The 27,885-nt window shown below is 42.4% G+C and overlaps 1 protein-coding gene across 1 annotated transcript in view; it reads left to right on the top strand.

Annotated features, from left to right (window-relative positions):
- C11H16orf72 (chromosome 11 C16orf72 homolog) overlaps window positions 1-25,892 on the top strand; it is a 33,871-nt gene extending 7,979 nt beyond the window's left edge. Inside the window, exons 3-4 of the mRNA XM_004652253.3 lie at window positions 9,142-9,417; window positions 23,573-25,892. Of these exons, the coding sequence (XP_004652310.1) occupies window positions 9,142-9,417; window positions 23,573-23,817 (521 nt within the window). The 3' untranslated portion in view covers window positions 23,818-25,892. The remainder of the gene's footprint in view (window positions 1-9,141; window positions 9,418-23,572) is intronic.
- Window positions 25,893-27,885: the final 1,993 nt, after the last annotated feature.

Raw genomic sequence — 27,885 nt, 5'->3', positions numbered from 1 at the left:
GCCCTTGGTGTCCCCGTTCTCTCTGTCTTCTGTCTGTCTTTTAAATTTTATTTATTAGAGAGGGGGAGAGAGTGGGGACATTGGGCCTTTGGCCACTGCAATCGAATTACAGAAGCCTGTACTACCTTGTGCATCTGGCTCACATTGGTCCTGGGGAATCAAACCTGGGTTCTTCGGCTTTGCAGGCAAACGCCTTAACTGCTAAACCATCTCCAGCCTTCTCTGTCTCTGCTTGCAAACCAACCAACCACCCACCCGGGTGTGGTTGTACATGCCTTGATCCCTGCACTCAGGAGGCAGAGGTAGGAGGATTGCTGTGGGTTCAGGGCCACTCTACAAAGTGAATTCCAGGTCATCCTGGGCTAGAGCAAGACCCTACCTCAAAAAAAAAAAAAAAAAAAAAATTGTCTCATGGTGGCCTTGAACTCTTGGTGATTCTCTCACCTCTGCCTCCCAGTGTAGGGATTAAAGGTATTCACCATGCCCAGCAAAGAAAAAAAAATGTATTTGAAACATGGGTTGGTTGGTTTAGAATTTTCCCACATATACCAGCAACTTTGTCTTGATCTGCATGTTTTAGGGATGCTTTTGGGTACCCTTGAACATTTTCTGCTCATAGAGGTGTGCTCTGTCAGTTACTGCCGAGGGCTGCAGTCTGCTCTTGTCTGTTGTCCTGGAAGTGTTAGACTCTTTGGCTTTCTGAGGTAGTGTCTCACTCTAGTTCAGGCTGACCTGGAATTCACAGCAATCCTCCTACCTCTGCGTCCCAAGTCTAGGATTAAAGGCGTACGCCGCCACATCTGGCTCCTTGGCTTTCTTAATTGCTGATGAGACTCAGTATCACACAAGCGATAGTAACAAGCTCTTAGTTTTGTGCCTGGCATAGAGGGAGTGCTCAAGTGTTCATGAGTCAGATGTTAACTGCTTCAGATGTTTCTCTCAGTGGGCAGTATGAGAAATTTCCCTTAATAAAGGGAAAACAATTTAGTTAATTTTTCTGTTTTTAAATTTTTGTGTGTGTTGGAATAAGTTTTGTGGTATGTTTTCTTTCTTTCTTTTTTTATCTTTTTAAAAATTTTTATTATCTTTCCCAAAGGAGGTAGGTGTAAATAAATTCACAGGTGAGATGGTGTGATTGTCACATCCTCTTAAATTGCTGTGTCACTTCATTGTGGCCATTTTGAATTTAGTGACTGAACATAATGAGTTTGTGGGCCAAGAGTTGTGTAACTATAGACATCAAATGGTTAGAGACAGTGAGCTCTACCTGGAGGTGGAGGCCATGACTTTTATCTTCTCATTGCAGGAAAATTAGTACTGAGCTTTGTGCCTTTTTTTTTTTTTTGACAGTCTCTCTTATTAAATAATTTTTTAAAATGTCTTATTTATTTGAGCAAGAAAGGCGGGGAGCATGAGAAAGACAGAGAATGGGCATGCCAGGGCCTCTAGCTGCTGCAAATGAGCTCCAGACACATTCATTACTTTGTGCATCTGGCTTATGTTGGTCCTGGGGAATCGAATCTGGGTCCTTTGGCTTTGCAGGCGAGCGCCTTAAACCGCTAAGCTATCTCTCCAGCCCTAGACAGGGTCTTTCTATGTGGCTTAGGCTGGCCTTGAGCTTGAAGCCGTCCTTCCTAAGACTCTTGAGTGTTGCATTTCAGACATAGGCTACCACATAAATGACTGGAAAAATAATTTACTGTGGACTATGGTAGAAACTCCTAAGCTTTAGCTTTGACTCAACTCTCATTATAAATAGACAGCAGTAGCCTCTCAGTCATTTATAAATAGTAGTTTGTAGATTGAATATTTTTTTGTAGGTGTTGTTTTTCTGTTAAAGGCATTTGCTTGTATGTCACAAGTCAGTCTGGCTTTAGTGGTATGGTTGTATACTGGTTTTTCTTTCATTCATGTGGAGGCTGGGGGTCGGGTTGACTTGACTTGGTACAGGCTTTTCTGCTTTGCAGTTGTCTTTATGTATGTAGCACCTCATTCCAAACATTCCATGTGCATACTGGTTTCAGAACAATTTCCTATCCATTAGAACGACTCCCTGAAGTTTAGAAGAACCAAACTGATTGCCTCCTGTCTCTTAACTACCCAGAATTATTAGTCCCATAGCTAGTTGTGGGATTATGTGGATTGCTTTAGAGACTAAGCAGTATTTTGCCCCTTGAACAGATGTGTTCCCTTAATATATGGTTGGCTATTCAAACATTTGAAGGAATTTTAGAAAGGGGAGGACAGAGATTGGATTGGAGGCCAGGCAGGCAAGAAGCAGTAGCTGCTATGAGTAGTACTTTTCAAGGACCACTTTCTCAAGAAGGTTGTTCTAAGACAGTTGGAAAAAGTTTCATTTGGGCGTTGAATTGACTTGGAACTTCATGTTCCTAGTGAGAAAATTTTTGTCATGTTAAGAAAGGATGGTGAGGGCCAGGTGTGGTGGCTCACGCCTTTAATGGGAGGCATCTCACTGAGTTTGAGGCCACCCTGACACTACAGAGTGAATTTCAGGTCAGCCTGGGCTAGAGTAAGACCCTACCTTGAAAAACAAAACAAAGGATGGTGAATATAAATTTCAGTTCAAATATTTTATGTGCTCAGTAATACTTGTTAGAAGTGTTGCTTTGATCTAGCAGTATGGCTGAGCCTTGTAATTGAGAATTTTTGCTTTTTATTGAGGAAAGTAGGTTGTGGAAAGAACTGTCAGTTACCCAGTTTTGGAACCCCTCCTCTTCTGAATAACTTTTTTTTTTTTTTAATGGTTTTTCAAGGTGTAGGGTCTCTAGCTCAGGCTGACTTGGAATTCACTATGCAGTCTCAGGGTGGCCTCTCAAACTCATGGTGGTCCTCCTACCTGTGCCTCCCGAATGCTGGGATTAAAGACGTGTGCCACCATGCCCAGCTTGTATAACTTTTTTGAGGTAGGTGTTTTTAGTCCAGGCTGACCTGGATGAAATTCTTAGTCTCAGGCTGGCTTTGAATTTGGTGATCCTGCTGTGTCTGCCTCCTAAGTGCTGGGACTAAAGGTGTTCAGCCACGTCTGGCTCCCCCCCCCCTTTCGCTCTATCCCAGGCTGACTTGAAATTCAACGTAGTCTCAGGTTAGCCTCGAACCTCTTACCTCTGCCTCCTGCCTCCCATGTGCTGGGATTAAAGGTGTGTGCCACCATGCCCAGCTCTTTTTTTTTTTTTTTTCCTCCCCAGGTAGGGTCTTGCTCTAGTCTCAGGATGGCCTTGAACTCAGGATGATCCTCCTACCTCTGTCTACCAAGTACTGGATTAAAGGCATGTGCCACCATGCCTGACTGAGCTCTTTTTAATAGGGAAATGAAATTGTTAGAAAGGTTAGGTTGACAGTATAGTAATGCCCTTAAGGGTCCACCCTACCTGCCAACTTATGCTCATTTAATTTTGTTGTTTTTTTTTTTTTCTTTTTTTAAAATTTATTTATTTGAGAGCGACAGACAGAGAGAAAGACAGAGGGAGAGAGAGAGAATGGGCGCGCCAGGGCTTCCAGCCTCTGCAAACGAACTCCAGACGCGTGCACCCCCTTGTGCATCTGGCTAACGTGGGACCTGGGGAACCGAGCCTGGAACCGGGGTCCTTAGGCTTCATAGGCAAGCGCTTAACCGCTAAGCCATCTCTCCAGCCCTGTTGTTTTGTTTTTTGAGGTAGGGTCTTGCTCTAGCCAAGGCTGACCTGAAATTCACTATGTAGTCTCAGGGTGGTTTTGAAATCACAGTGATCCTCATACCTCTGCCACTCAAGTGCTGGGACTAAAGGTGTGCGCTCATGCTCAGCTCCTTTAATTCTTTTTATTTTCCCTAAGATTCATTTATTTTAAAGAGAATGGGCGCATCAGGGCTTGTAGGCACTGAAACTCCAGACACAGGTACCACTATATGTATCTGGTTTAATGTAGGACCTGGAGAATTGAACCTGGATCCTTAGGCTTTGCAGGCATGTGCCTTAACCACTAAGCCATCTGTCTAGCCCTCCTTTAATTAAAAAAATATGTACTTTATTGATCTGTCATATCTACTTAGGAGGCAGAGAAAAGTGGGGGGGGTGGAGAGGGATTGAATGGGTATGCCAGGGCTTCTGGCCACTGCAAACTCCAGACACGTGCCACTTTGTGCATCTGGCTTTATGTGGTTACTGGGGAATTGAACCTGGATCCTTGGGCTTTGCTGGCAAGAACCTTCACCAGTGAGGCATCTTTCCAGCTATTATTCCCCTTTTCTAATGTGATTTGGTATTGTTCAAATACTGCTGAGCACAGCATTGTCCCAAATTTTGTGCTGATTTTTGAGAACATGGAGCCCAAAGCTCCCAATTCTGGAATTTGGCGTTGTCATGGTGCACATGTATTTAAAGCAGTGTTTGGCAGGGAACCTTTAGGAAGCCATGTCTGGGATTACATTAGAAAGCAGTCTGAGTCTGATGCATGTAGCTCTCACAGTTTGCTTATGGTAGGAGGAAGGCTTTATTTATTGAATTTTTGTTTATGAGGTAGGGTATCATTCTAGCCCAGGTTGACCTGGAACATACTCTGTGGTGGACTCAAATTCATTGCAGTCCTACCTTTGCCTCCTAAGTGGTGGGGTTAAAGGTGTGTGCCACCATGCATAGCACCTATTTATTGAAGTTTTTTTTTTTTTCTTTTCTGAGGTAGAATTTTGCTGTAGCCCAGGCTGACCTGGAAATTCAGTATGTAGTCTCAGGCTGGCCTCGAGGTCGAGGTCCTCCTACCTCTGCCTCCCAAGTGCTGGGACTAAAGGCATGTGCCACCATACCCAGCTGCTTATTGAAATTTGCAATTATTATTATTATTCTTACTATTATTTTTTTGTACTTTTTGAGGTAGGGTCTCACTCTAACCCAGGCGGACCTGGAATTTACTATTAGTTTCAGGGTGACCTCAAACTCATGACGATCCTATCTCTGCCTACTGAGTGCTGCATGCACCACCACACACCCAGCTCAATTTTTTTTTTGGAAGCAGGGTCTCCTTTTTAGCTCAGGCTGACCTGGAATTCACTATGTAGTCTCAGGCTGGCCTTGAACCCAAGGAAATCCTCCTACCTCCACCTCCACCTCTGAAGTGCTGTTTCTTTTTCTTTCTTTCTTTTTTTTTTTTTTTTTTTTCAAGGTAGGGTCTCACTCTAGCTCAGGCTAACCTGGAATTCACTATGGAGTCTCACGGTGGCCTTGAACTCTCGGTGATCCTCCTACCTCTGCCTCCTTGATGCTGGGATGAAAGGTGTGTGCCACCATGCCTGGCTTTTTTTTTTTCTTTTTCCCTCCCTCTAGCTCAGGCTGACCTGGAATTCACTGTGTAGTTACAGGGTGGCCTGGAACTTAAAATGCTTTTTTTTTATTTTGGTTTTTCAAGGTAGGGTCTCACTCTGGTCCAGGCTGACATGGAATTAACTATGTAGTCTCAGAGTGGCCTTGAACTCATGGTGATCCTCCTACCTCTGCCTCCCGAGTGCTGGTATTAAAGGCATGCGCCACCATGCCCGGCTCTTAAAATGCTTTTTAAAAAATATTTTTATTTGTGAACAGAGAGAAAAAGTAGGGCGCAACAGGGCCTGTAGCCACTGCAAACAAATTTCAGATACATGTGCCACTTTGCATCTGGTTTTACATAAGTATTAGGGAATTGAGCCCAGGCAAAAAGGCTTTGGAAACAAGTGCTCTTATTTAAGTTTTCTCAAGAGAGAAACAAGGTGAGGGTGGGGGCATTCCAGGGCCTCTTGCCACTGCAAATGAACTCCAGATGCATTCACCAGTTTGTACATCTGGTTTTATGTGGATGCTGGGGAGTTGAGCCTGGGCTCACAGGCTTTGCAAGGAGAGCCTTCTCGGCCCACATGTTTTCTATATAATGGGAGTTCGTGCCTGCTGTGTGGATGAGGAAATGAGAGATCAGATACTGATTGGCATGGTAACTTGGCTGCTAATGACAGAGTCTGTGATATACAGTCTAATCCTTCTCAAACCTGTAAGGGTTTATTGTCTTTTTCAAGAGGGGGAAAAAAACCCTTCTGTAGTGACATCTCATTTTCCAGCAGTGCTGGAATCCTTGAGGGGATTGAACCCAGGGCCGGTACATGTTAAGTCCAGCTTGTGCTCTGACAGTGAACTGCTTCCATAGTGTAAAGTAGGTTCCTTCAGCTTGGGATCCTTTGCCCAATGGGTTGCTGTCTTCCTGGGACCCAGCTCTTCCTTGTCTCACTCTTGCCTTTCCAGTCTGCATTTACTCTTGATGGAACAGTCGTGAGGCCAAAATAATCAGCCATAGTGGTCAGGATGCATACCAAAGGGACCCAGTTGTGATTCCTCAGGACCCATGTAAGCCAGATGCACAAGGTTGTGTATGCATCTGGGGTTTGTTTGCAGTGGCTGATGACCCTGGTGCACCATTCTTTTTTTCTCTCGCTCAAATAAATAAAAAATAAAATATTAAAAATATAATCAGAGGGCTGGAGAGATGGCTTAGCGGTTAAGCACTTGCCTGTGAAGCCTAAGGACCCCGGTTCGAGGCTCGATTCCCCAGGACCCACGTTAGCCAAATGCACAAAGGGCCCATGTGTCTGGAGTTCATTTGCAGTGGCTGGAGGCCCTGGTGTGCCCGTTCTCTCCCTTTCTTCCTCTCTCCCTCCCTCCCTCTCTCATTCTCTCTCTCTTTGTCACTCTCAAATAAATAAATAAAAATAAACAAAAAAAATTTAAAGATATAATCTGAGCCAGAATCAATAGTGAAGTGTCTTGTGCTTTTACCAGAAGGACCAGGAGTAAAGGAACTGTCTTGTTGCTTGTCTTTGGGACAAACTGGTGATTTCTTGCACAGCAGCTAACTAAAAACTAAATTGAAGTGACTTTCAAATACTGTTTTTAGCTGGGTAAAATCACTGAAGTACAGAAATCATTTTATTGAATTCAGTTGGAGTACGTCCTTGGAGTTTATTGTTCAGTTGGAGGGGACTTGTAAGGCAAGGCAGTGGGTATCAGTTAATAAAAAGCTGTTGGGAATTAGAAACAGAATGAAAATACACCCAAGACAATGAATGAAGATTTTGTTTTCATCCTCCTATTTAGTTTTGTGTTAGTCATTCAGCACTGACTCCTTATTTTCATTCATTTATTCATTAGTGACAGAAAGAGGGAGGGGAGGGAGAAAGGGTACACCAGGGCCTGTAGCTGCTTGAAACAAACTCCACAGACACATGTGCCACCATGCACATCTGGCTTATGTGGGACCTGGAAAATCAAAACTGGGTCCTTAGGCTTTGCAAGCATACACCTTAACCACTAAGCCATCTCTCCATCCCTGACTCATTTCTAAAATGCTTGCATAGCCAACCTTGTGTATTCCTAATTCTTGGTGCTCAGCCTATCAGTAGGAGTACAGCTTTACCACAACAGGGTAAATGTAGGTGAGTGTGGTCTGAGTCAGTTGTGATGTACAGGCATGTCTTGAATGAGGGAATGTTCCTACTTAGCACTGTGAGTGTTCAGTTCACTCTTGTGACGGTGAGCAGCATAACTCCATGGCTAAAGTCCCACAAACTGGAGTGAGATTCCAGCTCTTCATGTGTTCCCTTACCTTGGGGAAGGGATCACTTGGCCTCCAGTAACTTAGTTTCCTCATTTGCAGTAAGGGGGTGGCTATACCTATCTCAAAGCTAGACATAATCTCTTAAGTGATGTTTAGTAAAGCACTAATATACATCACATAATGAGCAATATTTAGTCCTATTAAACTAAAATTAGGTTCAATGTGACAAGTTATTTTAGGTAGTTTGTACAAAGAAATGTAGTTCCTCTTTCTGTTCACATTGTTTTTTAATTTTAACTTATTTATTTTGAGGAGAGATTTACTTGAGAGAGAGAAAGAGGCAGATAGAGTGGACACGCCAAGGCCTCTAGTGGCTACAAATGGTCTCCAGACGTGTGTGCCACCTTATGCATCTGGCTTATGGGTCCTGGGGAATTGAACCTGGGTTCTTTGGCTTTGTAGACAAGTGCCTTACCCCCTAAGCTGTCTCACCTGCTCATAATTTTATTTATTTATTTTTAAACTTTATTTATTTATTTGCAAGCAGAGAGGAAGGGAAGGAGAGAGACAGAGAAAGAGGAGAAAGGTAGACAGAGAATGGGAGCACCAGGACCTCAAGTGTCGTGCATCTGGCTTATGTGGGTCCTGGAAATGGAACCTGGGTCCTTTGGCATTTGCAGGCAAATGCCTTAACCACTAAGCCATTTTTCCAGCCCTATTTTTTATTTTTTTGAGGTAGGGTCTTGGTCCAGCCAGGGTATAGTCTTGGGCTGCCCTTGTGCTCACATGCTCTGCCTCCCAAGTGCTGGTGGGATTAAAGCCGTGAGTCACCATGCCTGGGTCATATTTGTTATTTTTTTGGGGGGGGGGTGGCTTTCAAGGTAGGGTCTCACTAGCTCAGGCTGACCTGGAACTTATTATGTAGTCTCAGAGTGGCCTTGAACTCATGGTGATCCTCCTGCCTCTGCCTTCTGGGTGCTAGGATTAAAGGTGTGTGCTAACATGGTAGCCTTGCTTATTTATTTATTTATTTTGACTTGGGTCTGTCTCTGTAGCCAGGGCTAATCTGGAATTGCCAATGTAGTAGTCTCAGGGTGAACCTTGAACTCATTGGTAATCCTTCTAGTGCTGCCTCCAGAGTACTGGGGTTAAAGGTGTGAGCCACTACACCCAGCCCAATACTTTATCTTTACTTACTTCACAGAGAAAGAGTGGGGAGGGGAGAGAGAGAATGGGCGCGCCAGGGCCTCTACCCACTGCAAATGAACTCCAGATAATATGTGCCCCCTTCTGACCTGGAATTCACTATATAGTGTCAGGGTGGCCTCAGACTCATACCTCTGCCTCCTGAGTGCTGGTATTAAAGGCATGTGCTCCCATGTCCAGCTTAGATCATGAAAATTAAATGCTTAACATTTCAAATATGACTAGGATTTATTTCAGATTACTAGATTGTTTACAGGTTTAGAGGGCTTACTGTCGTAATTTTGGTTAACAGGTACAATGGATCTTTTTTTAAGAAGGAAATAACAGTATAACTAATGATCATCATGTCTTTTTCTTTTTTTCTAATAGAAAGTGTGGATACCCATCAACGAAGTTTTGATATTGGAATTCAGATTGGCTATCAGCGACGCAATAAGGATGTGTTGGCCTGGGTTAAAAAACGCAGAAGAACTATTCGTAGAGAAGATTTGATCAGCTTCCTGTGTGGAAAGGTTCCTCCACCACGAAACTCTAGAGCTCCCCCAAGACTAACTGTAGTGTCCCCTAACCGAGCTACTTCAACGGAAACTAGCTCATCTGTAGAGACTGATTTGCAACCCTTCCGGGAAGCCATAGCTCTGCATGGTAAAGCCGTTTAAACATATTTCTTTGGAAAAAAAAATGGTTAAGATTATGTGCCTGTGGACCCATTTTCATGTTGAGGGTTAGGTCCAGATACATTGTCTTTTTTTTTTTTTCTTTAATTATAGTAAATACTTGTTCTAGAAATGTTGATTCAAAATGTAAGCTTCTAAGAACTTACATGGGCATGTTTGTCCAACAGCTACCCCAGCCTAAAGATGTTTTTAGGTTAGTTTGAGTTTACTGCTAAGATATTCCAGTAATCTTTCTGTTATATAGTCTAGAATTCATTGTTTCACACTTAGATTTATATACAGTTTTCTTAGTTCTCTTCTCAAAGAGGAAGTCTATGACTCTTAAGACTTTTGTTACTTAGAGTTGCTTGGAGAGCTTGGTCCATGACAGGCAAGTAATTGTAGGGTTGGTTCTCCTAGGAGCCAAAAACTGCCTGTAACACCCTTCATAATCTGTTGTAGAGGATGAAAGTGGATGACCTACCTACAGAGAAGGATGGGTGGATGGATGAAAAAGCCGTCCATTTTTCTTTACTGGCTGTCCCTTAGAGACTTACCTGCTTAGATAGCTAGGATTGTGACAGGTATAAGCGCTGGGGGACCATCAGGGCCTCTCCAGGCCAGTGGGTCATTCAAAGGTATTCGCGGCCCACTTTCGTATTCTTGTAGAAACCTGGGGATGTTATTATTGACAACTCTGTTGCTGTCCAGTATAGACTTGGATGTGCAAAATAGGGAGAGTTACTACTCTGTGAAATGTTAACTGCTGTGCAAAAGCAACAACAGCATCCAGTAAGACTTGTTTGAAACCAAGATGGAATCATAGGGGTGTTACTAGTGAATTACCATGTGTCCTGTTAAAAGGCAGTATTTCTGGGCCATACAGTAGGTCATTTAAAACATGTTAATCTAGTAATAAAAATAGTGGGATATGGAAATTTTAATACCTGCAGAGATATATTCACTTCAGCAAATTTTACAGACCTTGATTATGTGTGTGTGCGCCCTAATCAAAATATGGAGTTGGGAAAAGGATCCCTTTCCCCCCAACTTTAGTTTTATAATAAATTTTTTAAAGTACTGATTTCAAGAGCGAAGTCACTTTGGAAACTGGCAAAAATGAGGTGGTTCTGATCCTGCTGAATTAATGTTACATTTCCCCTTGAATTTGGAAAAACACTAGAGATGTGTACATACTTTGTTAGGTTCTCTTAGTGCATGGTAATACTTGATTTTCTTCCTCAAGTGTGACATGACTTGCCTCCATACTTGCAATATGGAATTCTTTAAAATCCTTACAGTTCCATTTATACTAGTATCCTGTAAAGACAGTTTTAAGACAGAAGCCATGCTTGCCATAAAATAATGCAGGAGTGTATATAGTGAACAGGACAAGTCAGCCCTCCTCGAAACTGCTCTGCTCGTAGACTGTTGCAGCTTTTCAAACGGCAAAAGCATCTTTTGAACCTGTGATGCATTTTTAAAAATTTTGAGTTTTAATGAAATGCAGTTGTGGAAGGGACTATAACTTAGATATGATGTTGTGAAGGCTTTAAAAAGTTTAAATTGAAATAAGAAATTTTGTATAAAAATACTCTCTACAATAATTTTTTTTCCTTTGAGGTAGGGTCTCATTCTAGCCCAGCCTGACCTGGAACTTACTCTGTAGTTCCAAGCTGACCTTAAACTCATAGTGATCCTCCTTCCTCTGCCTTCTGATTGCTGGGATTAAAGGCATGTGCCACCACTCTTGGCCCTATAATAAATTTATAATGTAGTTGTACAATGTTGGGATGAAATAATAGGATTTGCTGAGACTACATAGTAACAAGTCAAACTGAGATTTGTGCTCTGATGGTTTATGGAATTTAATTGTATTGGATTTGATTGTCAGATTTGAGTGTTTAAAGCAAATAATTTGTAGTAAGGGCATTATTAACTAAATAACAATGTAGATTAGGGACTGGTTTTACCTAGTGTCCTTATGATCTGATTGTAGTGGACTGTGAAGTACCCATTTAGAACATAAGGGGAGAGACATATTATGCCAGAGTTAGGTTTTGCATCTTATTTGCATAGTCAAATATGAAATACAAGTAAGGCCAAATAGAAGCTTTTGGGGTTCTTCCTTTGATGGAGGTAGAGTCTAAATCCATGAAGTTTGTGCAGAGAAAGGTGACACAAGAGAAGGATCAAGATGCTGAGGCAGACTGTCAAAGCATCACATTCCTCCTCATGTCTTAGCTCTTCATGGAAGGGATAGTCCCCTTTAGTTTGCTCATGAATGAGCTCCTAGGAAAGAACAGCACCTCCAAGCACACCTGGAGATGTGTGTTATCTGAAGCAAGATGAGATGGTAGAGACTTGAAGTACCCACAGAATAGTCATGTAGATAGAGTGAGATTCCCTTTGGGCCCAGTTGAGTGAGACACTTTTGAGGGAGGATGGGGCTCACTTGCAGTGAAGACAGAAAAAGCACCAATTAATGACTATTAAACAGTTTTGGCTATATTGAGTGGTTACCAAGGTGTAAAACTATGTAACCAATGCTTTTCTCACTTGCTTGCAACATGTTTATTATTATGTGTACTGTAGGACCTACTCATTGGTTGTTAGACTCAGAATAAAGAAATATACAGGCTCATTTTGAATCCTCATCTTTTTTTTAAATTTTTTTGCAAGGTAGGGTCTCACTCTGGTCCAGGCTGACTTGGAATTCACTATGTAGTCTCAGGGTGGCCTTGAACTCACAGTGGTCATCCTACCTCTGCCTTCTGAGTGCTAGGATTAAAGGCGTGCACCACCATGCCTGGCTTGAACCACAATTTTTTGTGTAAACACTATTTCCAGTAGATCCAAACACTTAGACCATTTTGTGGTTGGCTTCCTGTCTACCCTTCTGTTGGCTCTTTCTTTAGTCATCCTGTCTGTCCTGGAGTTCTTTTTCATTTACATTTAATTTCCAAAATACTCTTTTAGGGGGAGGGAGGTTTTGAGGTAGGGTCTCGCTCTGTCACTGTGTAATCTCAGACTGGCCTCCAACTCAGCAATCCTCCTACCTGGGCCTCCTAAGTGCTGGGATTAAAGATGTGTGCCACCACACCCACCTGATTTATATTTATTTTTAATGTCCTGAGCATGATATATATGGAACATCTCAGTCATTTGTACCTGGGATATGTTCTTGCTTTGCCTGCTGTGTCTGAGCTGACTCAGTCACCAATCTGTCTTTCATGAGACCAGTGTAGTGATTTTGAACTTGCTATTTCCCTTGGCAAGACTTCCCTGTGGTATTTCAGGGTCCACATTATGATCTGGTTTTGATTTGTAATCCGACAGGCCTTGAGCAGTCCTTTGTGCTGGGACCACACCTGGGCACCAAGCTGAGGAAATCATCATTTAGTCCTCATGCCTACTCTAAGTTATCATAATCTTACTGATAAAGAAAGGCACATTTGGCTACAGTGGTAGATATTTGGATCTGTGTGGCTGCAAAGTGCACTCTCTTTCTTTCCCATTATATATCTCTTGTGTTATGTGTAGATTTGAGGTGCTTTTGCCACCACCCCCTTGGCAGAGCTTGGGATGAGATAGTTTTGAAACATCTTGAAGTTCTTCTCTAAAATCATCAGAAAATGCTTGAATTTTATGTGTCTGCATTTCTTCACAACAGTAACTCAGTTGTGAAGCTTCATTGTATGGACTGCTTTGTGTCTTTGGTTCACTGTAGTGGGAGCAAGCACATAGGCTTTGTGTGTAGACTAGAGGTTAGGTCCTGTGAAGCTTGGGCAGTGTGCTCTTGATGTCTTAATTCAGTCATCTTTGTCAGGTGGTATGTGAAAAACAACCACATTGAAATGTTGCTTGCTTGCTGCCTCTGGCAGCTGTGACCCAGGACCTCTCTTATTGTTTGGTGGCCTTTTAGGATCCTGTTTGCTTCCATGTGAAAATTGTAGATAACGTTAGAGAGAGAGAGAGGAACTTCTCCAGCCTGTACTGTCTGGAAAGCTTTGAGGTCTCTTTTTGAGAGTTGTCATGGTGAGGGATTGGTGCATTCTGGAGGAGGACCTTTTCTTTTTTTCTTTTTTCTCTTCAAGGTAGGATCTTGGCTGTAGCCCAGGATCACCTGGAAATCACTGTGTAGTCTCAGACAGGTCTTGAGCTCACAGTGCTCTTCCTACTTTTGCTTCCTGAGTGCTGGGATCAAAGGCATGTGGCACCATGCCTGGCTGGGAAGCCCTTTTCCAAGTCAAGCCTCACCCGTAATATATATTTCAAAGCTCAGTTCTCTCCCAGGTGATCTTTGTTGGATACCAATGCTGGTCCACACTAACTCAAAAATCACTTGCTTTCAGTTCCAAAAAGGATTTTAGTGATATTCTTGAATGCAGAACTAGCATTAACCTTATTGGGCCTGGGTGATCTTTTGCACAGTACCCTCATTCTAGACTGATAGCAGCATGTACCTTTGCTGTCCCTAGACACTAGCAGGACCACTGCTACTGATGGGTTTTAGCTTAAGATAGGTTTCCTGATTCAAGTTCTTATGTGGAAAGCAGATTTATGACACATTGGGTAGTTCAGGCAAGGGAGCCTTAAATGTGACATGAGAGAATTTCAAGCAAGTGCCTTAACTGCTGAGCTGTCTCTTTGGTCCCATCACTAGAGAATTTCAAAATGAAGCAATAGGTACTAGAGGGATGGCTTAGCAGTTAAGGTGTTTGACTACAAAGACAAAGGATCCTGGTTCGATTCTCTAGGACCCATGTAAGCCAAGGGGGTGCATGCATCTGGAGTTCGATGGCAGTGGCTGGAGGCCCTGGCATGCCCATTCTCTCCCTCACCTCACCTTCTCTCTGCCTCTTTCTCTCTCTCAAATAAATAAATAAATAAATAGGGTTAGCCAGGTGTGGTGGCACATGCCTTTAATCCCAGCACTTGGAGGCAGAGGTAGGAGGATTACCGTGAGCTTGAGGCCATCCTGAGACTACATAGTGAATTCCAGGTCGGCCTGTGCTAGAGTGAAGCCCTACATAAGGGAGTGGGGGTTAGGGGGAAGCAACGGGCAACAAATTTAAAGGAAAGGCACGTTTTCTCTCTTTTCTTTAAAAAAATTTTTTTATTAACTTCCATGGCTGTAAACAGTATCCCATGGTAATGCCCTCTCTCCCTCCACTTTCCCCTTTAAAACTCAATTCCCCGTCACATCCCCTCCCCCTCTCAATCTCTCTCATTTTGAGGTCATGATCTTTTTCCTCCTATTATGATGGTTTTGTGTAGGTCGTGTCAGGCACTGTGAGGTCATGGACATCCAGGCCCTTTTGTGTTGAGGGGAGTGTGTTGTAAGGAGTCCTACCCTTTGTCTCTTACAATCTTTCCACCACCTCTTCTGCAGTAGACCATGAGCCTTGGAAGGTGTGATAGAGGTATAGCAGTGCTGAGCACGCTTGTCAATTCTTTTAAAATTTTTTATATTTGTATTCTTTTGAGAGCGAGAGACAGAGAAAGGAGGGAGAGAGAGAAAATGGGCATGCCAGGGTTTCCAGCCACTGCAAACGAACTCCAGACACATGCGCCCCCTTGTGCATCTGGCTAACGTGGGTCCTTGGGAATGGAGCCTTGAACCGGGGGTCTCCTTAGGCTTCACAGGCAAGTGCTTAACCACTAAGCCATAGTCCCAGCCCCTCCTGTCACTTCTTTCCAGCACCGTGTTGCCTTCTGAGTCATCCCAGGTCACTGCCATCTGAAAAGAGAAGATTCTCTACCAAAAGTGAGAGTAGCATTAACATAAGTGTATGAACATTAAGAGAAGTGCTTACTGGGCAGTTTGATAAGCATAGTATATAACATTTGGCCAGACAGAGCAGACGTTACACCCCTAGGGCTCATGACTACTAGTGTCAGGGATGTATTCCCTCTTCATGGAGTGGGCCTCCAGTCCAATTAGATGGCAGTTGCTTTTCACCCTGACAGATGTGCCGCTAGTTTACTTGTTGGCTTATTAGGAAAAGGCACATTTTGTGAGGTGTGAAGTTTCGCTGTGTGGTTAAGGCTAGGATCAAACTCCTGTTTTGTCCAGAGAGCTTTCTGTGTCAGCTTTCACAATTGCTGGGACTGTAAGCACTCCATTTCTGCTTTTTTGGGGGTGTGTGTATGGGGATGTGTGTGTTTCTGTTTGGATGGAAGGCAGGGTCTTAAGTTTTACCACTGAGTTATATATCAGTTCTCATAAAGAACATATTAACAATGTTTTGTGAGTTAGGACAACAACTTAGGCTGATTGAAACCCCTGGTTTTCTTGGATTGTTGGATTCTGATTTCTGCAGTTACATTCTTCTATAGAATGTGCTGCTTATATCAAAAGTATACGTTGTTCTTGCTGGAGAGATGGCTTAGCAGTTAAGTTACAAGGTACTTGCCTGCGAAACCTAAGAACCCATGTTTATCTCCAGATCCCACATAAGCCAGATGCACAAAGGTGATGCAAGTGCAAGGTCACACATGCACATTAGGTGGCACAAGTGTCTGGAGTTTGATTGCTGTGGCTAAGGCTGTAGTGGGCCAATTCTCCCTCTCAAAAAAGTGTCCTTTGTCACTCTGTAGTTTTAAACCTTTAGCTCAGTATTTAATCTGGCACAGTGCATACCAAGTGCTGTTGATTGGACCTGGGAACAGGTGACTACAAAGTGTCTCAGTTTCTGTCCTGGTAGACTGCTGTCCCATCACCTGAAGTAGTTAAGCCCACAGAATCAATGAGGCACAGCATTGTGACTTTGGAAAATCATAGGCTAACTGCCTTTTGGGTGTGCCTAAAAACCTCTAGGATGTAAGGGAACCTTTTTCCTGTTTCCCCCTTCCTCTCTCTCCCTCTCCCTCACCTAAATAAATCATCTAAGGGCTGGAGAGGTGGCTTAGCAGATAAGGTGCTTGCCTGCAAAGCCAATAGACCCAGTTTGGATTCTCCAGGTCCCATGTAAGGCAGATGCACATGGTGGTGCATGCGTCTGGAGTTCATTTGCAGTGGCTAGAGGCCCTGATGTGCCCATTCTCTCTCTCTCTTGCTAATAAATGTATAGAAAATAAAATGTTTAAAAAAATCATTTAAGTTGCTGGACAGAATTCTTTTTTTTAAACTTTTTTAAAAAAAATAACAATTTCATAATTAGTCATTAGACCATGCTAATTCCCTCCCCTCCCCCACTTTCCCCTTCCTTCATAAATCCACTCTCCATCATATCCCTCCCTCTCTATTAGTGTTTTTTATCTTTACTTCATCATCTTTTCCTCCTTTTATGAGGGTGTTGTGAAGGTAGTGCTGGGCACTGTGAAGTCATGGATATTGAGGCCAATTTCTGGCTGAACGATTGCATGGTAAGGCCCTTTGGCTCTTACATTCTTTCTGCCACCTCTTCCACAATGGACCTGAGCCTTGGAAGATTATGATGTAGATACTTCAGTACTGAGTACTGGTTTTTTTTTCCTTTTTAAAATTTTCCTGAGGTAGGGTCTCATTCTATCCCACGATGACCTGAAATTCACTATGTAATTGCAGGTGGCCTTAAACTCAGGAAGATCCTCTTACCACTGTCTGTTGAGTGGTGGGATTAAAGACATTTGCCACCAAGCTCAGCTTTCCTCTGTCACTTCTTCTTAGCATTATGGTGCCTTTTGGGTCATCCCAGTGGTCACTGCCATCTGAAAAAGAGACACTTCTAGCCACAAGTGAGAATAGCATCAATATATGGCTATGAATGTTAAGTGCTTACAGGGCAGTTTGGTAAGCATAATATATGCATTTAGCCAGATAAGAGCAGGCGTTACACTCCTGCTCAGACCTCCCCCACCATAGGGTTTTGATTAGGTTTTCAGTATCAGGCATGTATTCCTTCCCATAGAAAAAGCCTCCATTCCAATTAGAGAGCAGATCTGGGTTTTCCCCATAAGACATGCCACTATTGCATCTGTTCAGTCACTTGCCCTGACTATCCAAACATAGGGCTTGCAGTGTTTACTGTTTCACCGCTGATGACTTCTGTCCTGTCTCAGGGCTGCATGCAGTGCAGCCTTTTCCAGGTTTTTCTGTTAGCTGGTCTACAGAGAAGAGGTTTTCAGCTCGGCTCCAGCTTGATTTCTTCTTTTCTGTCTAAAACTCATGAAGGGAACCCCAAAGTGTTCTTTATTTTTTTAGTTCCATAGTTTATTTTAATTTTTTTTGTCAATTTTTATTAACATTTTCCATGATTATAAAAAATATCCCATGGTAATACCTTCCCTCCCCCCATTTTCCCCTTTGAAATTCCATCCTCCATCATATCCCTCCCCATTGATTTATTTTTTTAGTGACCTTTTTAGCCCAGGCAATTGGGACAAGTAGAAAACCAAGAGTCTTGGCAATGTTTTGGGGGCATCAGGGACATCCTTGGTATGCCACCTCCAGGACTGAAATTTTTCTATTAACAATCTGGCTTCTGAGTGTGCCATTATCAAAAAGTAGCTTTCCATATGGTGTATTCACAACATCTTGAATTTTGATTGACTCTCTCCCCAAGATTCTTGGTTCTAAAAAAACTTGTGTGTTGAGGTCTTACATGAAAAATGTAGTTATTTGAATTTTGAATTAGAGGGTTAATGTTTTTTTTTTTTTCTTCTGGGGCAGGGGGAGGAAGAGAAAGAGAGAGAGAAAGTGAATAGATTGATTAGGACCACTAAGGCCTTCAGCCAATGAAAACAAAGTTCAGACACCTAGATGCATGTGTCACCTTGTACATCTGGCTTACATGGTTCTTGGGGAATTGAACCTGGGTCCTTTGACTTTGCAGGCAAGCGCCTTAACTGCTAAGCCATTTCTCTAGCCCCAATTGTTAATAATTTTACCCAGAAAAAAAAAGAAAAGACAAATTTCTATTTTGTCAAACCTGAAGCATAGTGATGGCTCCCTTTTTATAGATGTGGGAAGCTGGTGTTATCTAACCTGAAACATTTTCTTCTTAGTACATTTTTTTTTTTTCTCTTGAGGTAGGGTCTCACTCTAGCTCAGACTGATGTGGAAGTCACCATGTAATCCTCCTACCTCTGCCTCCCGAGTGCTGGGGTTAAAGGCCTGTGCCATCACACCCTCAGCACTATTTTTTAAATCAAAACATTGCTTGAAGGCCAGGGATATAGTTAAGTCATCAAAGTGGCCTGCCCTGTAAACATCAGAAATGTTTGGATCCCCAGTACCAGGGTGGTATCTTGTAGCTCTTGTAATCCCAGTGTTGGGGAGGCTTAGACAAGATCCTTGGGACTTGCTGTACAGTTAGTCCAGCTGAATTGGTGGACCTCCAGGTTCAGATGAGAGACTCTGTCTAGAAATAAACTAAAGTAGAGAGTGTTTGAGGAAGATATCCAACACTGACCTGGCTTTCACATGTATTTACACACATTACACATGTGTGTACACACAGATAGGGACTTGCACATACATATAAACCACATGCTATTCTTGGCCAAATGTGCCCGAGTTGTGTTGAAGTGTGTTATTTTGTGAGGACAGCCTTTTCTGGATCAAATTACTTAGACAACTGAAAAGATCTGGAAGAAATTTAATAATTTATAATTTATGTTTTTTTTTCCCTACCTGGTCTCTTCATCGATTGCTTTAGCTTAGCAAAAAGGTTACCCCCCCCCCCCCGTAGGGTTTTGCTTTAGCCAAGGCTGACCTAGAACTCACTATGTAGCCTCAGTACATATATAGCTTGAAAGCCAACACAGGTGCATAAGTGATAGGATAGAGTAGAAGAAATTCCTGGAAACTTTGTGTGGCAGAAGACTGATTAGAGTGCACTTGGAAGGTTTACTTTTATGCCCATTCTACATCGCATTTCTCCTGAGGACACCTGTACGCCTGGTGTGTGGCACTCCCTGATGTCCCACAGATGTTGAGAGGCCTGTGTGTGTCTTTGTGAACTGAGAGCTGTCAATAGAGATCTAGCAGGAAGAGTGTTTGAACACCTTATTTGGAATCTAAGAGGAGGAGATTCATGCATTAGTTTCTTCATCACTTACACTTCATTACAGTTGTCTCAGTCTTAATTTCCTCTGAAGGCTGGAAATGTTCAATTCATGCCTCTCTTCCTTTTGTTTTTTGGTGGGGGAGTTGTGTTGAGGTAGGGTCTTACCAGGCTGACCTGGAATTCACTGTATAGTCTCAGAATGGCCTCCAACTCCCAGTGATCCTACTATCTCTGCTTTCCAAGTGCTGGGATTAAGCCTGTATGCCACCATGCTGGGCTTGTGGATTGTTTTTCTTCAACCCAGCCTCCAAAACTTGAGAGCAAGTGAGGCACTTAACAGTAGCATTAACATTTCATAGTTGGCATTTTTTATGTTAGAATTAGGTCTTAAATACTAAAGCTCCTGCAGGGAGAATTTAAGAGCTTCCTTCACCAGTTGGTATTTTCTTGAACCTACAGTAAAATTGTTGAGCAGTTTTTTTCATTGTAGTGAAAAAGGAGGCTGTGTAACCCATGTCTCAAAGCCAGTTTACTTATCAAGCACTTATTGATAGCTATGAAGTTCCTTAATATCTGAGTTTAATTTTCTCAGTATATTTCTAATTTATGTTAAAACTTCTTGTAAAATGAGAAAATTTCCCAAAAGTATAAAGTTCAGTACCTTGTGATTCCACTAAATAGAAACAAATGCAGTTAAATGTTTGGTTCTACTAGTTTTTTGTTTCAATGTATAACCATTAAAATTATTTCACAGTTGAGATCATACTACATATGTGGTACTGTATTCTGACATTGTGAGCATTTTTTCCCTTGACATTAAAAACTGTCTTTGAAAAAAATGGAAAGCATTTTGGGCTGTCAGCATAACTGAAAATGTTTTTTTGGTATGACATATGTATCTGTAATTGGTTTGCTTTAGTGTGCTTAACTTCAATAAAAATTCAGAATTGCATATTACAGATTGGGGTGGGGAGTGGTATCTACTTCACATTACCAGAACCTGCCTGGTAGAAAGTCTTTTTCAAACGAGTGAGTTCCTTTTGTGCCTGCAACACTCCACTCCACCAACCCTGCCATTGCCTGGCCCTCACTCAGTGTGCTGCCCGCCTGAATGGCGCACTTCATTCCCAAGGTGGAAAACACTGTTTTTCTAGGCCTCCCAGGCAGAAGGATGCACTTTGTCCCACTCTGGGGTCTTCCTGGAGATGCCTGTCCTGGTGGACCACCCACGCCTGCCCCTCCCACCGGCCCTGGGAGGTGGTAGAGCAGCGTGGGCAGCAGCATCAGGTCTCTGGTTGCTGGCCCGAGGCAGTGAGTTGGCTGGGTGGACGCTCGCTCTTTCTCTGCCTTTGTGTGACGTAACCATGTCATTGACCCTGCCAACACTTCCTTACTCTCCTGGGCCTGCATGTCGTACTACAGTGATGGCGACGCGCTGTCTTAAATAATAATGTTCATGTAACTTGGGTTTCTGCAACTTGACTGGAAGCTTGTTCTCACTCCAGTGTATTTTAAAAGTATAATGAAAACACCCAAATCTTCCTCTATTTCCTGCACTAAGCATTTTAAATGGATGCAGAAAGTAAAAGTGAGTTTGTTTAATGTGAAGCAATGGAGATTTTTTTTGTCAACCATGCCGCTTGTTATTGCTTTTATCAATGGATACCCCGTAGCCCTTTGAAAATCGTGCTCAGGATATACAGCTTCACTTCACTTCTGAAGCATGTGTTTAGATGTTCTGTACTTGTATAGGCCTGATTGTGTTTGTGTGGCTTAGCTAAGGGTTCCCAAAAGAAGCTTCCAGAAGCTGTCACTGATTTTTAAAATAAAATTTGGGCTGTTCAAAATGCATACTTTTTGTTGTTAATCTTAATTATTTTTTGACACTTGTGGAAAGTCCTTGGGAGATGTGTGAATCAAACTTAAAAAAATATTCTCCATGCTGAGAATAGGTAACAGTTGCACATTGATGTCACTGCTAATAAAACCTAGTTACCTGATCAGGATGATTTTTCCAGAAGTTAACGGGAATCTTCAAATTGGCCCTATTGCTTTTTTATGTGTATGCTGAAACAAAGAAACATTTGCTTGACTGCCTAGTATACTTTGGTGTTTCATGAGCTTTGGCATTTGTCATTACTGTCATATAGGACATTCTGCAAGTGTTGTGAGGTGGGGCTTGTTGAATTCTGTTCTTTCAAATGATGAGAGAAATCCTGAATTTATTGAAGGTAGTCCAGTTTATTGCCAAATTATCAGATCTTGCATTATAATCACTTTAGATTTGCACTATGAAGCAAGTATGAAAACCCTGTTGTTGGCTGGGTGACAGTAATCCCAGTAGCTGAGAGGCTGAGACAGGAGAATGACAGGAGCTTTGAGGCCAGGAGCCTGTGTTAAGTGAGACCCTCTTTCATCAAAGATAGATGCAGGCTTTGTCTCAGATTGTTGCTGTCTGTAGGGTCAGGAGAAAGGAAGGCACAGCTCGGGGCCAGCTGCGTTTCAGTATGGTAGCAGTAAGCTCTCTGGGTTGGTTCCTGAAAGCAGCTGCTGAACCTAGATTTATGGGGTTTCAAAATGTGGGGTAGGACCGGAGTGTGCTGGCCTTGGAAAGGTTGAGGTAAAGAGGGGCACTTGGATGTCCTCAGAGTGCCACTGGGAACAGAACACATTTTAGGGGTACAGAGATGGGGGGGACTGGCTATGTGCAGTATTTGGCAAGGGGAAATTAATAGGTATGATGGAGGAGGATATAGTCTTTGAAAAAAATTAATATTTAAACTGCGCATGGTGGTGCATGCATTTATTCCCAATGCTCAGGAGGCGGAGGAAGGACGATGAGTTTGAAGCCAGTCTGGAGCTACAGAGTGAGTGCCAGATCAGCCTGCACTAAAGTGAGACCCTACCTCAAAAATTTGATACTCAGATTTAAACTACTTTTACAGAGTTCGAACTTAGAAGTATTGGAATGTTATTAAATCTAAACTCTAAAACTTACTTTAAAATCCAAGGTAGAACATTGAGTAGCCTGCATTACGGAATAAATGTTGTCAGGCAATAGCAAAATTATAGGTTAGGCTCGAATAGCACAGGAAGAAATTCTTTAGATGGAAAGTTCATTGCCACTTTTAGGACTTTGGATTTATTGTTGTAGTTTGTGTAGGGGCCTGACTACATGCCTTTCACAGGCTTGTCCCGAGCATATGGGTTGGAGTGTAAGTTGAGCCCCTTCACTGTATAAGATTTTAAGCAATGGGTGTTCAACAAGTATTGACATATTCTGGATTTAAGAATGTGAGGCAAAAGGATTCTTGACCCTGCCTGTTCCTTCTCTGAAGGATTAGAGACAGGGTGTTCTAAGGGTCTGGGCTAGTGATGATACAGTCTTGCTTTTCCAGGTTACACCCATTTAGTATTCTATGGCCAGTGTAATTTTAAAAATTTTATTTATTTGTAAGTAGAGAGAGAGGTTGAGGGAAGAGAAACAGAAAACGAGTGCACCAGGGCCTCCAGCCACTGCAAATGAACTCCAGACGCATGCACCCCCTTGTGCATCTGGCTTACATCGGTACTGGAGAATCAAACCTGAGTCCTTTGGCTTCACAGGCAAGCACCTTAACCTCTGAGCCATCTCTCCAGCCCTCTGTAATTTTTAACTGACCTTTAGGCTTGCCATTGCACTTTTTTTTTTTTTTTTTTTGGTTGATACATCACACTGTCACCTCGCCTAGAAAGCCGTGGGCCTGGACACGTTACCTTGCCTCTACTTTGTGCACTGCACAGAGAGGTCTGTTAACCGTGACTTCTGGATAGCAAAAATGGCAGATTTTGAGCAAGCACCTCCTTTCTCCTTCTGTAAACAGTTGGCAGTACCTTGCTAACAGTAGATGGGAGAATCTTAGGATGACTTTGTGCCCTTACTTAGCACAGTGCTTGACATAAGTAAGCTTTCCTTAACTGCTAGCTGGCAATTGGCAGTATTGCCATAAGGTGCAGGTCAAAGTGAGATGATTGGTCCTTCCAGAATAAAATTGAGTACTCTCAACCAGCAGACCTCCTTTGACACTGACAACATGCAAAAGTAAAGTGGGTTGCTTTCAAAAGGGTTGAGTAATGGAGCAACTCTAAAACCTCTTTTCTTCTTCCTAGGTCTTAGTGGTGCAATGGCTAGTATAAGCGTGCGTTCGAGTACCCCAGGCTCTCCTACACATGTAAGCAGTGGATCGAATGCTAGTCGAAGGAGAAATGGACTCCATGATGTCGATTTGAACACTTTCATATCAGAAGAAATGGCACTCCACTTGGACAATGGTGGAACTAGAAAGCGTACCTCAGCCCAGTGTGGCGATGTCATTACAGACTCACCAACCCATAAACGCAACAGAATGATCTAAACTTGCAAACATTTTCACACCCACCATGCTGCTTGAAAGCCACCTGATCCTCAACATATACCATTTCCGCAAAGGAAACACGAGGCCATCTTTCCTTGTTCACTGTTTAATAAGATGAGTGAATTCTCTAGTGGTTGCCATAAAGGAAGTTGTAGGTATTGACAATAGATGCCTCTTGTTAACTATGGCTTTCTCAGAACTTTAATCCTAGCAGAGGACATCAGATAGTGAGTAGTCATTAGCAAGATCATCATAGGCAAACATATATCCGTTCCAAGGCTAAAAGTGACCTTAATTGTATTTATTCTCAAAGGGAAAGGAAATATCAGATGTTTATTTGGTTATAGAATGCTTCTTATTTTTTGGTCCATTTCCTGCTGTGTTGAGTATTTTTGCTTCAGCAGTATTGCTAGGTTCCCACAATTGTCAAGAACACAATTTGGCTTCCGTGTCAGATCTGCAGGCTTCCATGTCTGCAGCACACTGGTCCACGCACCTGGTTTCTACACAGTAACCATGAAACTACTTCCCAGACCCTCCCGTTTTAGTTAAAGCAGTTTCTCATGCTGATGATTGTGTGTAAAGAGGTGCTCTGATGGTCATGCAGTTAACTATTGAATCAATACACAGAACTTGACTGGATTCACTTTGTGTGTGTTAGTGCTCTAAAGATAGCAATATCATTAAACTGCCCCAAATTAACCCTGTAGGCTTCAAATACTCAGCTTTAAAACAAGTACTACTTTCTATGCCGGGTACTTATGGTTAATGTAGACTGCAGTCAAGGTGACTTGAGAGGTCATGACCTTTCAGAGTGGGCTTCCTTTTTTGTTTGGGATTAGTGAGGAGATTGATAGTGGGGGTAGGTAATTCACATTTTGTTTTTCATTTTTTTTGTGGGTGCCCTGCTGTGTGCAGTTTGCATCGTAGTGAGTGAAAGACAAAGACATGTTTTTTCTACTGCCAATGTGATGACAACTGAATTAGCAAAGCCCAACTTTCCCTGTTGTTGTGTTCCCTCTCAGAAGTGCAGTTGGAATCTCATTCTGGAAAAGATGAAATTGCATGAGGTTCCCTAAATGTTAGGAAGACCTAAACAGAAGTTCTCAGCCAAGTCCTCTCTGGGTCAGTATAAGACCTGGTAGCTACAATGTTTTAGAGCATGTTTCCTCTTCCTTTTTCCTCCCGTGAACTAAATGATAGTCTAATTTTAGATGGAGAACTGATGTCAGCCTGCCAGGTACTGTAATTTATTCTATAATATTCTATATCAAGTAGGACAGTGAAAAATGTTTCCTTGCAAACTTGTAGTCCAGTATCAGTTACTTACTGTTTTTAATCTTTAATGACCATTGCAAATCAGTGTAAGGTTTTTTTCTAGAAACTACAGCACTTTGTTGAAAGTTTGCAATTTCTTCAGCCACTTAATAATACCTTTCTGTGAAGAGACCCTGCTAAACTGACTGGGTGGGATGTGAAAGGAATGATGGGAATGTGTGAATTGAAGTTCTGTATTCATTATAGATATTGCCCTTATTTAAAACAGTGACGTCCATTCTCAAAGTAGGAATGAAAAGAGGTATTTCTAAATTTTTTCAAAAGTGAGATTTTGTTTTGTCCTGTTTTGAATATCAGGAAGAATTCTAGCAATCTGTCATGTGAACTGAAGTGTACAAGCCTATGTATTATGAATACTTGCAGGCTTCCCCTTTGGAGTGCGCCTTTGCTTGTCTGTTCTAAGCCCGGCTCTGGAACAGGGCTTTGGTGGTGGGCTGGCTGCTCACAAGAAGCCAGAACTCCTGCTCCGGAAGGATTTTGAGATTGAGGAACACATATTTAATCTCCCCTTTCTCCCTTAATTCTCTTTCCTCCTTCCAAGTTGGATGCCGATATTTTTGGTTGTTTTGTTTAAGTTGGTGCTCTGAAGCTTAATCCTAGTACCCTTTATTCTCAATTGTCAAATTTTGATAAAACATGTGCCATTTTCTTTGGTAAGAGAAAGCAGGTCTTAATGTCTGCCAGAACACAATTTATATGCCTAATTATTGGCTCCATTAAACTTTTTAAAAACTTGACACCATTTGTTACTTTTCTTCTGTTGTATTTAACATCATGTGCTCTGGTCACCTGATTACTCCTTTCCCGGTTCCCATTACTTTCAGGTGCCTCAGCACATAGCAAAAGGAGGTGATTTCTAATCTTCAGTGAAAGTTTAGTTTTTAACATCTCTCAATCTTGCGCACTTCAAAACATTAGCAGGGCGTTTATTAGATTGGCTTGGATGTTTTCTTTGTGAGTCTTGATGCAGAGCATCATGGAAGATTGCATACATGAGTGATTCTTTTTAGAAATAACATTGACATTTTCTCCCTTTGTTTTTTTCTTTTCTTCAAGACAGGGTCTTGCTATTTAGCCCAGACTGGCCTTGGACTCAAAGTCCTTCACCTTCAGCCTCCGGAGTGTTGGGATTATGGGTGCGGTGCTTGCCTGGCCTGCTCACCCTCTTGGGAACAGAATTGGTTGCATTTTAAGGCTTGGCAGTTTTGTGAGTGGGAACCAAACCTTCATCACAAGTGATGGTCTGGTTCTTTCAAACAGCATAACTCCTCAGGTCTGTTGTCCTAACCTGCACGTTCAAATCAAGTTCCTCCCGCACTGCTGCAGCGGGAGCACACTGGGCGTGTTGAACCGATGTTAGAACAGAGCAAAATCGCTTGGAAGCATTTGGCTAAATCTAAAGACCCACAGTCAAATTCATCAATGGATCCCCACTGGAGTAGTGATACTTACTTAAGATCACAAAATGAATAAATCATTGAAATTACAAAACAAGTTGGGGGTTGTCTTCAGTTTTGTATTGTCATCATATCTGAGTATCTTTTTCATGGAATCAAATGAAACTTAAGGCTTTTGAAAAACAATTAGCCTCTTACGAGTATTTTGCAAAGGGCCATGGAATGCAAGTCTGTGTGATTGTGGCTTTGAGCCTAAATGTTTCTAATCTTCAATGAACACTTGAGTGTGCTTTGGAAGGGCAGCCTTACATCAGACCAAGGTATGAGCTGTCCAGGGGACTATGAAATGACCTTTAGTTGGGTGCATAGGCAGCCTTTGTAGTTAACATGAACAGGATCATTGAGTTTTTGCACGGTTACTGTTTACAGATTTTTTTTTTTTCCCCCTGAGGTAGTGTCTCACTCTAGCCCAGGCTGACCTGGAATTCACTCTGTATTCTTAGGGTGGCCTTGAACTCACGGAGATACTCCTACCTCTGCCTCCTGAGGGCTGGGATTCCAGGCATGCGCCACCATACCCGGCTTGTCTACAGATTTTTAGTGGTTTGAAATAATGACTGTGCTGTTATCCCATGTGATTTTTTTTTTTTTTTCTTTAAAGACAGAGTCTCCTAGAGCCCTGACTGGGCCACTTTCTGTGTGGCCAAGGATAACCTTAAACGCCTGGTCTTTGTGACTTCCATCTCACAAGTGCTGGGATTATTGACATGCAGCTCCTTGCTCTTGTCAATTGCACTCTTTTTGAATTTATTTATGAGAAAGAGGCAGAGACAGAACACATATGCCGTAATTTCGAGCCACTGCAAACAAACCAGACACTTTATGTGGGTACTAGGGAATTGAGCCTGGGTCATTTGACTTTGAAGACAAATACCTTAACTGCTACACCATCTCTCCAGCTCCCAGTTGCACTTTTTATTTCAGTCAGTTGTCATCTGGTACTTGATATCCTGAATGAATGAGGCACGTGTGAGGCTGGGGGTCTTCAGAGGTTTTTGCTGAACAAAGCCACTTGTAGGAATTTAAGGTTATGTGTTCAGTACCTGCTTCCACCCCAACTTTGTGAAAAGTTTTCCAGTTTTGGCTCATATGATCTTACCTCATCAGGGGAGTTTCCAGGCTTGTGCTGTAGGACAATTGCCTTGTGTGACATCTGAGGCGTGAGCCTGTGTCAGTGTGTAGTTGGCATACTTGATGTGGCAAGGTTGAAGTTTTTACTTTCTATGATGGGTTCTGTTTACTTCTTGTGGGATTGAGTAAATGGTGTCTTGTG

The sequence above is a fragment of the Jaculus jaculus genome, chromosome 11 (genome assembly GCF_020740685.1).
Source record: "Jaculus jaculus isolate mJacJac1 chromosome 11, mJacJac1.mat.Y.cur, whole genome shotgun sequence".
Taxonomy (NCBI): Eukaryota; Metazoa; Chordata; class Mammalia; order Rodentia; family Dipodidae; genus Jaculus; species Jaculus jaculus.
Note: the sequence above shows the minus strand (reverse complement) of the source record. Positions and strands in the feature narration are given on the sequence as shown.